Source organism: Thamnophis sirtalis, unplaced genomic scaffold (genome assembly GCF_051295495.1).
Source record: "Thamnophis sirtalis isolate CommonGarterSnake01/CBP01778 unplaced genomic scaffold, rThaSir2_p1.2 scaffold_2, whole genome shotgun sequence".
NCBI classification, from domain to species: Eukaryota; Metazoa; Chordata; class Lepidosauria; order Squamata; family Natricidae; genus Thamnophis; species Thamnophis sirtalis.
In genome coordinates this window covers 2,058,495-2,071,220 of record NW_028261382.1, presented here as the reverse complement: position 1 = coordinate 2,071,220, position 12,726 = coordinate 2,058,495, and the positions used below count along the sequence as shown (strand labels likewise).

General features: G+C 45.9%; 1 protein-coding gene across 1 annotated transcript in view; it reads right to left on the bottom strand.

Annotated features, from left to right (window-relative positions):
• THSD4 (thrombospondin type 1 domain containing 4) overlaps positions 1–12,726 on the bottom strand; it is a 179,498-nt gene that overhangs the window by 148,150 nt on the left and 18,622 nt on the right. Inside the window, exon 4 of the mRNA XM_087703985.1 lies at positions 7,873–8,309. Coding sequence (XP_087560111.1) covers positions 7,873–8,309 — 437 coding nt within the window. The remainder of the gene's footprint in view (positions 1–7,872; positions 8,310–12,726) is intronic.

Genomic DNA, 12,726 nt, shown 5'->3' with positions numbered 1-12,726 from the left:
CCCTGAGCCGGTGGGATTTGAACAGCCGAACTGCAGAACTGCAGTCAGCTGAAGTAGCCTGCAGTGCTGCATTTAACCACTGTGCTACCTGTGCTACCAGTACAATAAATGTCTTTGATAAACTGTTACCCAACTCTTCCCATTAATATTTTTCATTAGCAAGGGAAAGAGGCTTAATTCCGGTCAATGTAGGATGTTTTTTTAAAAAAAAACTATGTTCTCCACCCAGCTCTTCGGCCTCTCATAAATCTCTCTGACAATTGATTTATTTTTTCCTTTGCAAAAGGAAGTCCATCAAGAATTTGATTCAAGTACAGAGTCTGCTCTAACCCTCTTGGCTGATAATAGACCCTTAGCTCTTATAACCACCAAAAGACAAAGTATCAGTAGTGGTAGTAACCTTCTACGTGACAGGTGTAAGCAGTAGTAAACCCATCTTCCAAAACCAACATCTTGGTCCAGGATGCCCTGAGGTCACAGACGGAGACCATCTACCTATCCTTTCATCTACTGAAAAAAGCAAGGTTCTACATTTAGGCAAGAAAAACGAAATGCACAGGTACAGTATAGGTGGTACCTTGCTCAATAGTAGCAACTGCGAGAGGGATCTTGGAGCCCTAGTAGACAAGCATTTAAATAGGAGCCAGCCGTGGGCAGCAGCTGCCAAAAAAGCCAACACAGTTCTAGGCTGCATCAACAGAGGGAGAGAATCAAGATCACGTGAAGTGTTAATGCCACTTTATAATGCCTTGGGAAGGCCACACTTGGAATACGGCATCCAGTTTTGGTCGCCACGATGTAAAAAAGATGTGGAGACTCTAGAAAGATTGCAGAGAAGAGCAACAAAGAGGATTAGGGGACTGGAGGCTAAAACATATGAAGAACGGTTGCAGCAACTGGGTAGGTCTAGTTTAATGAAAAGAAGGACCAGGGGAGACATGATAGCAGTCTTCCGATATCTCAAAGAAGAGGGAGTCAAGCTATTCTCCAAAGCACCTGAGGGTAGAACAAGAAGCAATGGGTGGAAACTAATCAAGGAGAGAAGCAACCTAGAAATGAGGAGAAATTTCCTGACAGTTAAGAACAATTAATCAGTGGAACAGAAGTTGCCTCCAAAAGTTGTGAATGCCCCAACACTGGAAGTCTTTTAAGAAGATGTTGGATAACCATTTGTCTGAAACTGTATAGGGTTTCCTGCCTAGGCAGGGGGTTGGACTAGAAGACCTCCAAGGTCCCTTCCAACTCTGTTCTTCTATTCTATTTTACTGCAGGGACAGAGGTCAATAGGTACGGGTCAAATCTGTCTCTGGGTTTGTGCAGTGCTGAGTTTCACAGGCCCACATCCCCAACATCCAGGACCAACCCCGCTATGACCGTGCGTGCTTTGGGGTATTATTTATCAATCTGGCTTTTTCAGAAGTCAGCCCTGGGAAGGCCGCCAGATGTGCAATTCTCCTTCGGAAAGTCATTTGTTCCTCATGAAGAAGTGCAGGAGATGTGTTGCCGCTGAAAAAAACACAATGTTTGGTGGAGCCCTTGGGTCAGATTTGTGAGCGAGGCCAGGCATCTACAATCCGTGTTGCATCCACGGCCCTCGAGGTTGGAAGATTTTTTCAGAGCAATGTTGCATAAGGCAGTGATCTCCAACCTTGGCAACTTTAAGACCTGTGGACTTCAACTCCCAGAGTTCCTCAGCCAGCAACTTTAAGACCTGTGGACTTTAACTCCCAGAATTCCTCAGCCAGCAACTTTAAGACCTGTGGACTTTAACTCCCAGAATTCCTCAGCCAGCAACTTTAAGACCTGTGGACTTCAACTCCCAGAATTCCTCAGCCAGCAACTTTGAGACCTGTGGACTTTAACTCCCAGAATTCCTCAGCCAGCAACTTTGAGACCTGTGGACTTTAACTCCCAGAATTCCTCAGCCAGCAACTTTAAGACCTGTGGACTTCAACTCCCAGAATTCCTCAGCCAGCAACTTTAAGACCTGGGGACTTTAACTCCCAGAATTCCTCAGCCAGCAACTTTAAGACCTGTGGACTTCAACTCCCAGAATTCCTCAGCCAGCAACTTTAAGACCTGTGGACTTTAACTCCCAGAATTCCTCAGCCAGCAACTTTAAGACCTGTGGACTTCAACTCCCAGAATTCCTCAGCCAGCAACTTTAAGACCTGTGGACTTCAACTCCCAGAATTCCTCAGCCAGCAACTTTGAGACCTGTGGACTTTAACTCCCAGAATTCCTCAGCCAGCAACTTTAACACCTGTGGACTTCAACTCCCAGAATTCCTCAGCCAGCAACTTTAAGACCTGGGGACTTTAACTCCCAGAATTCCTCAGCCAGCAACTTTAAGACCTGTGGACTTCAACTCCCAGAATTCCTCAGCCAGCAACTTTAAGACCTGGGGACTTTAACTCCCAGAATTCCTCAGCCAGCAACTTTAAGACCTGTGGACTTCAACTCCCAGAATTCCTCAGCCAGCAACTTTAACACCTGTGGACTTCAACTCCCAGAATTCCTCAGCCAGCAACTTTAAGACCTGGGGACTTTAACTCCCAGAATTCCTCAGCCAGCAACTTTAAGACCTGTGGACTTCAACTCCCAGAATTCCTCAGCCAGCAACTTTAAGACCTGGGGATTTCAACTCCCAGAATTCCTCAGCCAGCTTTGCTGGCTGAGGAACTCTGAGAGTTGAAGTCCACAGGTCTTAAAGTTGCCAAGGTTGGAGACCACTAAGGTACAATGACCTGGGAAATCTCCTTCAATGCAAACTGCTAAAACATCCTGAGTTTTACCGAAATCTCTACCCGGAGGGGTTATGATCCTTTTCCAATAAACCATAGCTAGATTTCCAGGTTAACTCTTGTATTTTTTACTTTTTGTCATTCCATTCCTTCTGGTGATGTAATCATTCGCCCTTTCTTGATGATAGTAAGGAGAAGGTTCTCCTCGCACATCTGTGCTAGTCGTTCCCGACCCTAGAGGGCGGTGCTCATCTCCGTTTCAAAGCCAAAGAGCCAGCGCTGTCCGAAGACGTCTCCGTGGTCATGTAGCCAGCATAACTCAATGCCGAAGGCGCACGGAACGCTGTTCCCTTCCCACCAAAGGTGGTCCCTATTTTTCTACTTGCATTTTTATGTGCTTTCGAACTGCTAGGTTGGCAGAAGCTGGGACAAGTAACGGGAGCTTGCTCGGTTACGCGGCGCTAGGGATTCGAACAACTGAACTGCCAAACTTTCTGATTGAAAAGCTCAGCGTCTTAGCCACTGAGCCACTGCGCCTATGGAATTGATGATAGTCTTTGTGTTAATTTTCCATATCTAAGGAAGAGTCTCTTGGTGTGCAGGTCTACACCAAAATAACAAATAATAACCACTTAAGAAGACCTTCGTTAACGTCTGTCCATCTCTCCTCCAGTTCCTAGAAAAAGTATCAAGAGGACTCGCAACGGGCGAACAAATTTGGAGAAAGGTGGGCTCTCAGTATACATCCCTAAACCATAAAGTGCTTTAAAAGTCTTAATTCTCACTTGATGCCCATCGTTCAACCACACCTGGGCACCATCTCAGCAGCCTGGCAGCACCAAAGCCATTTCTACATCCTTCCTACCGGCTGGTACAAACATTTCGTCTCTTTGGGAAGTATTTGCACAGCTCGCCAAGACCACCCGGCTATCCTCCAGATACATCTCCGGAATGAGTTTGTCTCGGTCGTAATTCCTACTCTCTACTTTCTGGTTGTTTCATCAACATCTTCCTTAGCTTCGAGGAGAAAAAGAGAAGGAGGAACAAACTACCAGCAAGGCTTCTCAACCAGTTGATACGGTTTTATGTTATGGTTGTGGGAGCCACCGAGAGTTCAGGTTTTAAAAAAGGGGCCCACCGTATCGATCTTCTAAATAAATGAACTCAACTCTCAGAATTAAGAGGAAAACATCCTGGCTGTGTTTCCCAGCTGGAGACAGTCTCTAAAAAACACTCACTTAACAACATTTTGCCTCCCTCCCCGCTCTCTAATTGTATCCACCAACTATTTATCTCTTGGAAGGTCTTGCAAAACGACATTAAAAACATCAAACATAAATCGTGCTTATCGGGTTAAAAGCCTTTTCGTTTCACTTCATTTTTGTTTTAATCTTTTTTTCCCCCCCTTTTCCAACTCTCTCTTTGCTATTGCCAACAAAGCAGCTGAATCTTGTCCCCCACAGGAGGGTCAAGCCATCATTTTCAAACCCTCCCCCCCCCTTTTTATTTTTTGCCACAAGCCCAGATCCACGATTGAAATGCCTGAGTTTTGCAGCCTATTTTGATGCGACGATGATACAGCTGTAAGGAAGGCACAGAGGAGATTCCCTGAAGGAGAGATCCCCAACCTCCAAACAGCTGTTCCCCATTCCTCATGGATCCCACGATTGCTAAATTCAGACCTGCAAAGGGGCAGCCGGCCCCCAAGTGAAGCTCCACAGCATCCAGGACAGCAAAAGGAGAAAGGAGACCCTTCCCAAAAGAAGGAGCCAAGGTGGCGCAGTGGTTAGGGTGCAGCACTGCAGGCCACTTCAGCTGACTGTTAGCTGCAGTTCGGCAGTTCAAATCTCACCGGCTCAGGGTTGACTCAGCCTTCCATCCTTCCGAGGTGGGTGAAATGAGGACCCAGACTGTGGGGGCGATATGCTGACTCTGTAAACCGCTTAGAGAGGGCTGAAAGCCCTATGAAGCGGTATATAAGTCTAACTGCTATTGCTATGAGCCGAGGTGGCACAGTGGTTATGGTGCCGTACTGCAGGCCACTTCAGCTGACTGTTATCTGCAGTTCAGCGGTTCAAATCCCACCAGGCTCAAGGTTGACTCAGCCTTCCATCCTTCTGAGGTGGGTGAAATGAGGACCCAGACTGTGGGGAGGTGATATGCTGACTCTGTAAACCGCTTAGAGAGGGCTGAAAGCCCTATGAAGCGGTATATAAGTCTAGCTGCTATTGCTATTGCTAAGTAGGCCCTGCTTTAATGACACATGGAGTGAGCTAGGAAGGGTTTTATATGAGTCAGTGGTCAGAGATTGCTCCTTGGGGAATGTTCAGGGAAGGCTGATGCCACACACCAGAGGTTCCTGGTTTTATTCATCCTTGGCACAAAATAGAGGCTAGTCCTCACCATGGTGGAAATAGCATGTATGGAGAGATCGCTCAAGGAATCATGTGTAAGAAGCAGGGCTGAAAGGCTGTGAAATCTGCTACCGGTTTGCTTCACACGTGCATGCGCATGAAACACACGCTTTGTGCACATGTGCACCCCAGACGCTAAGAAACCTTTTTTTTTTGAGTCTGCAAAGGTAAGTAGAAGAGCAAGGGGGAGGAAACAGCTGTGCTGCACAATTTAGATTTGCTAGAAAGCAGGATTTCGAATATAAATTGGGTGGCGCAGCTGATTGTTGCACAGCTGATTGTTGGAACTTTTTAAAGCATTTTTTTTTACTGCTGGTTCAGGAGAACCGGTAGCATTTTTTACGACTGGTTTGGGCAAACCGGCCCGAACCGGTAGCATTTCAGCCCTGGTCCAAAGGAATATCTGTGGTTTTAGAACATGTCTAAAATTCTGACAGGGTGTTGTAGGTTTGCTCACAAAGCCAAGGGTGGATTAGTCTGTTGGCCAATGGTGGCCACAGTGTGTGTGACAGGTTGTAAAAATGTATTTACTATAGAGGCAGAGGTGAGTTTAGACTTAGGTTTATCTTTAGAAGAAAGGTACGGGAAAAAGAGGCACGGACGAGAGACAAAGATAAATTAGACAAAGATAAATTAGAGACGTAGAAATTGATCTTAGCAATAGCAGTAGCAGTTAGACTTATATACCGCTTCATAGGGCTTCCAGCCCTCTCTAAGCGGTTTACAGAGCCAGCATATCGCCCCCAACAACAATCCGGGTCCTCATTTCACCCGCCTCGGAAGGATGGAAGGCTGAGTCAACCTTGAGCCGGTGAGATTAGAACCGCCAAACTGCAGATAACAGTCAGCTGAAGTGGCCTGCAGTACTGGCACCCTAACCACTGTGCCACCTCGGCTCATAGCAATAGCAGTTAGACTTATATACCGCTTCATAGGGCTTTCAGCCCTCTCTAAGCGGTTTACAGAGTCAGCATATCGCCCCCACAGTCTGGGTCCTCATTTCACCCACCTCGGAAGGATGGAAGGCTGAGTCAACCTTGAGCTGGTGAGATTAGAACCCCTGAACTGCAGATAGCAGTCAGCTGAAGTGGCCTGCAGTACTGGCACCCTAACCACTGCGCCACCTCGGCTCTTGTAGCAGGAGTTGTTACGTAGCGGGAGTTGTTAACAATCTTAGAAGCGACCTCAAAATGCCGTCGATTGCACAGATCCCAGCTGACCATTGGTGGCCCCACTGATATTCCTGTCGCCAGAGGGAAGGTTTTTGGAGAACGATTGGGAGAAACATTTGAAATGAGAAAATCTGATTCGGAGAATGAGGAAGAGCCCTTGTTTACCATTATTTGTTCCATATGAAGTGTTGCTTCTGACTTTCCTTTGGCAGGGGTGGGAGAGAAAATTTTATTTCAATGCTCCAAGCATGCAGACATCTGCATCTGAGCTTGTTTGATGTCAAGTCCTTTCCCCACAGCTATAAAACTTAGCGGGACAAGTCTGCGCCTGACTTGTCAGAAGCTCCTCTTGCAACCGGTCTCTATCCTACAATTGGAAGAAGACCCATCCCGACTCTAGAGGAAATGTAGTAATCTCTCAGAAGTATCTATCTATAACCTTTCACCGAAATGCCGCCTTGCTTAACTAGTTTACATAGTGAGAATGAAAGAAAGCAAATTGAGGAAAATGCCATGTTTCAATACATCCCTGCAATTAAGTGATTTAAGAAAAAGCTTCAAACTGACTAGCTGAGAGCAGAAACAAACACATTGGTCTCTAAGAAACAGGCAGGAGGGAAATGGTTTCATAATAGGTGGGGGGGGGCAACCAGGTAAAGGGCCTGCGTATTGCACTCATCCTCCATAAGGCGGACCTTACAACTGAACTGTGGAGAATGGTTGGAAGATGGAGGAGGAGGAGGAGGAAGGAGAAGAAAGAAGAGGGAGGAGGAGGGGAGGAGGAGGGAGGAGGAGGAGAAGAGGAGGAGGAGGGGAGGAGGAGGGAGGAGGAGGGGAGGGGGAGGAGGAGGAGAAGATGGGAGGAGGAGGAAATGGAGGAGGAGAAGAAGAAGAAGAGGAGGAGGTGGAGGAGGAGGATGGGAGGAGGAGGAGAAGATGGGAGGAGGAGGAGGAAATGGAGGAGGAAGAGAAGAGGAGGAGGAGGGAGGAGGAGAAGGAGGAGAAGAAGCGGAGAATGGGAGGAGGAGGGAGGAGGGGGGAGGAGGAAGAGGAGATGGGAGGAGGAGGAGGAAATGGAGGAGGAGGAGGAGAAGAGGAGGAGGAGGTGGAGGAAGAGGATGGGAGGAGGAGGAGGAAATGGAGGAGGAAGAGAAGAGGAGGAGGAGGGAGGAGGAGAAGGAGGAGAAGAAGCGGAGAATGGGAGGAGGAGGGAGGAGGAGGGGGAGGAGGAGGAGGAGATGGGGAGGAGGAGGAGGAAATGGAGGAGGAGGAGGAGAAGAAGAGGAGGAGGAGGATGGGAGGAGGAGGAGGAGGATGGGAGGAGGAGGAGGAGAAGATGGGAGGAGGAGGAAATAGAGGAGGAGGAGAAGATGGAGGAGGAGGAGGAGGAAGAGGAGGAGAAGGAGAAGGAGAAGAGGAGGAGGAGGGGGAGGAGGAGGGGGATGAGGAGGAGGATGGGAGGAAGAAGGAGGGAGGGAGGGAAGCAAGGAAGGAAGGAAGGAAGGAAGGAAGGAAGGAAGGAAGGAAGGAAGGAAGACCTACCTTCTTTCTGATTTGGGGCTACGTCTCCGGGACTGAGAAACTTGAGCGCCTCTTGAGGTTCCTCGGCTCCAATAGCTGTCGTTGCGTCCTTCTCCAAAGGAGGCGGAGAGGGCAACCCGTGCGGGTTCCTCGTTTCTGTGCAGAGGCACCGATGTACGGATGGCCGAGATGATGTGACCAGAGAAAGGCGGCAGGGAGTCTTCTTGTGGCAGCTGCTGGAGGTGGCCCAGCGCCCTCCCTGAAGCCGAGTAATGCCCAGGATTGTGAGAGGCCCTGTCATAGTAGTACCCTGGAAGACATGGCCGCATCTGCACCATCACTCCGCCACTGCAGCTTCTGGAGCACGCTGACCAAGGTCCCCAGCTGCCCCAAACCCCAGGGATTCCTCCACTCTCTTCTTCTGGGGCAACGCTCCCATCTTTTATCCTTTGGGGCACCTAGAAGGGAGACCAGAAGAGATGAAGGAGTGAGGCTACATCGTGTTTTCAAAGTAGACTAGGTCAAGATGAAAGGATTCATTTTACACCGTGTGTAATTCAAGTTTGGAATTCTCTACCGCAACCTTTCTCAACCTGGGCCCACTTGAAGGTGGGTGGACTTCAATTCCCAGCCAACATGGAGTTGACGTCCACCAATCTCCTAGTGGTCCAGGTTGGTTACCAGCTTGGCTGCTTCCAAAAAGGGTTGGACCAATTCACGCAACTCATTGAGATTCATGACTATGACTGAAGGCCATCTACTGGTGGGCTTCCATAGGCAGCTCCTTGTCTTCTATAAGGACAGACTCCTTGAGTAGATGGGCCAGGAGTCCAATCAGCAAATCCCTGCTTATGTCCTTAGCGGTTTCAGGATTCCAGAAACGCTGGTTTACCATTGGACAGTGTATTCATTGAGTTTTGAGAGTCTCCCTTCCTATCTTCTACTAAACTTTCCTGTAGCAGAAGAAATGAAGCTGGCAAGGCAGATACCAGCAATTCCCATTCTTGAGAGACCCCTGATGCCAAAATAGAATATAAATCTTATTGATATGGTCATCTGCCTATCATAAAAGTATATAACTGATAGAAGTATAGAAGTAAATTAAAAGAAAACAGTAGGGCATAGTTATAATAGGTAGATTCCCCTACAGATAATGCCAATCTGTTTTAGACGGCTTCAAATATCTATTTATATCAAGTAGATACCTGGGCCACATTTATTTTCTTTTATTTATTTCATGTATTGGATTTATAGTGCCACCTATCCGCACATGGCGACTCAAGTCAGCTTACAGAATATAAAACCTCATTTAAAACAATAAAACTAATAAAACATTGGATATTAGGCGATGTAACCCTAATGATTAACATTACTTACTTAATTAACAGTGAGAACAATTAATCAGTGGAACAGCTGGTCTCCAGAACTTCTGGGTGCCTCCATCACTGGAGGTTTTGAAGAAAAGTCTGGACAGCCACTTTTCTCCTGCTTGAGCAGGGGGTTGGACTAGAAGACCTCCAAGGTCCCTGCCAGCTCTATTCTGATTGGGTGGGATTGAATGGATGTTCCACACAGGGAAGCTGGATTGGCTGAAACACTTTTGGCCACTAGAAGATACAACCAACCATGTTCTACAGAGAAGAATGGGGGAGGGGGGTGCTGCCTGGCCTCACAGATGGATTCATTTTGCGACCTAATTAATCAACTGCATCAGGTAAAGGAATTCTCTGAGCTTTACTTTCCAAGCTGGGAGGGATTCAGAAATTAGGAGAATGAGTAATTTTACAATCCAGAAGGAAAAGCTTGAACTCTGCTTGGCAGCAACTAGCAACAAGTCCACAGCAGCCGGACACAATACAAACACACCAACACACACAAGATCCCTCCCTCGGGCATCACAGATCCCCACAAACCACATCTTCCAACTTCTTCTCTGCACACACTGACCCTGACTGGAGAGGAGGATTTGTCAAAAACGTACTAACAACATAAGCTAATTCAGTGTCATCTTTATTTGTTACAATGCATGCACAGATTTTTCCTGCCAATGCAATCCAGATGTTTCTCCGTTTTGAAATGCAACTTCACATTTATTAGTCATGACATCAAAAGAGGAGTGGGGGGAAGAGTCTGGGTGACTTTAGCACGTGTCCCTTCCGAAATCTGTCTTGTTTCCCCTTCCCCATCGATTAAACTTTTGGCACAGAAAGAAAGCAAGTTTGGCCAGAAACATTAGGAAGGAGAAAAATAAAAGTATTCGCAACGGATGGTGGTGGCTGCTTCTAACCGGATCACAAAAAGGGTCCTTCAGAACATCACTCCACGGACATTCAACCTGCAACTCTCTAAACCAGGATGGCCAACCTTGGCCAAGGTTAAGACTTGTGGACTTCAACTCCCAGAATTCCCCAGCAGGCAGAACCCAAAATGGCCAATACCTCCTCCTTTCCTCACCCAACATGCCCCCCAATCATCTCCCCATCACAGAAGGGAGGTTCTAAGCATCCCATATCTAGGCAGGTAAATGTCTACGGAGATTCTCAAATCATCCAGGTCGTAGTTGTTGTCCCAAAGGTGTTTTTTTTTAAGGCAACTGGACTTCCTTGTTGTTGTGAGCACCTGAGGGCAGGACAAGAAGCAATGGGTGGAAACTAATCAAGGAGAGAAGCAACTTAGAACTAAGGAGAAATTTCCTGACAGTGAGAACAATGAATCAGTGGAACAGAAGTTGCCTCCAGAAGTTGTGAATGCTTCAACACTGGAAGTTTTTAAGAAGATGTTGGATAACCATTTGTCTGAAGTGGTGAAGGGTTTCCTGCCTAAGCAGGGGGTTGGACTAGAAGACCTCCAAGGTCCCTTCCAACTCTGCTATTCTATTCTCTCCTCTCCTCTCTTCTTTTCTCTTCTCTATTTTCTTTTCTATTCTACTCTAATCCAATCTAATCTAATCTAATTTATATTCTATTCTCTCCTCTCCTCTCTTTTTTATCTTCTCTCTTTTCTTTTCTTTTCTTTTCTTTTCTTTTCTACTCTAATCTAATCTAATCTAATCTAATTTCTATTCTATTCACTACTAGGAGTAGAAAAATGGAAGGTGTTTTCCTTGAACACATTTTGCTTCTCATCCAGAACTGAAGAAACTTTTTGGATGAGAAGTGAAACATTCTCGAGGAAAATCCAGTTGCCTTTTGTAAAAGCATCTCGGGGACATCTAGGCAGGTGGGACCAGAACATTTTGGGTTTTCAAGCGGGAAGCAGGGACTTAAAAGCATCACCTCTAAATGTAGACGTTGACGATCACCAAAGTGCTTGGTAACCCCAGTGGCTCTTCTTTTGGGGGGCAGGGAGAAGGCAGCTGGGCTTTTCCCTGCTAAAAGACCATTGGTGGTACTTAGAGGAGCAGAAAGACCAGTCATACACACCAACCTCCTGATGCCCGCAGGATGACTTGGATTGGCGCCAGTCAGAATAACTAATCTGCCTGAGTTATGAGCTGCCTTTCCATGGCTGCTGTTGGACTTCCCGGCCTCTGAATTATGAGATTCACAGCTCCAGGGTGATGAAGGGAAGCAGGAAAGGGAGGTTAAATGTTAAGCAGGCCTACAAAGCTAGCGTCCATTTTTCACATTTGGAATCAACACCTATTAATTCACCTCGGGCTATTTGTCTGCCAGCACTGGAGAATTCCCATTTAAAAAAATAATAATAATAACAGCCACCCCAAATGCAAGAGTTAAAAGTCATATTAATAGCCCCTTAATAGACTCTCCCTTAACTATTCGTTTCTACATTTCTGAATTATGCCTTCACGGAGTCAACTTCATATATATGCTAAGTAGGAAATAATGGTGAGATAATTGCTCGAGGCAGTCATCCATTTTCCTAAATGTGTTCTAGCTCTGACTTTCATTCAAATATTCTACTCTAAGACAACCATCAACAACCATTTTACGTCCTTTCCAAAGCCATTTCCATTAGACCGTGAAGGAACAAGATTGAGATCTCACAACGTGACCTATAGTTGTTGAAACTGTGCGTGAGCCCTTGAAGAGACAATATCTATGGTGGGGGTCGAAGGCACAGTTATTCCAAGAATCCAAATATGAAATGAGATCTAAACAGTGATGTTATCTAACTATAAGTTATTCTTGATCAAGGTGGATTCTAAGATTCTATTTTACTCAATAGATAGAGGTAACCATCTGTCTGTCTGACTTTGGATGGTGATCCAGAGAATATTTGGGGAGATATGCCCCCACCTTACATAACAGAATTCAGAATAACAGAATATAATAGAATATAATATAGGGATAGGATAGGATAGGATAGGATAGGATAGGATAGGATAGGATAGGATAGGATAGGATAGGATAGGAAATAGAATAGAGAGTAGAAGTAGAAGTAGAAGTAAGAGTGGGGTGGGGTGGGGTGGGGTGGGGTGGGATAGGATAGGATAGAATAGAATAGAATAGAATAGAATAGAATAGAATAGAATAGAATAGAATAGAATAGAATAGAATAGAATAGAATAGAATAGAATAGAATAGAATAGAATAGAATAGAATATAGGGATGGGATAGGCTAGGATAGGATAGGATAGGATAGGGAATAGAATAGAGAGAATTAGAATTAGAATTAGAATTAGAATTAGAATTAGAATTAGAATTAGAAGAGTAGAGTAGAGTAGAGTAGAGTAGAGTAGAGTAGAGTAGAGTAGAGTAGAGTAGAGTAGAGTAGAGTAGAGTAGAGTAGAGTAGAGTAGAATAGTTGGAAGATACCTTGGAGGTCTTCTAGTCCAACCCCCTGCTTAGGCAGGAAACCCTAGACCGTTTTAGACAAATGGTTGTCCGACAGTCTCTTCTTAAACATCTCAAA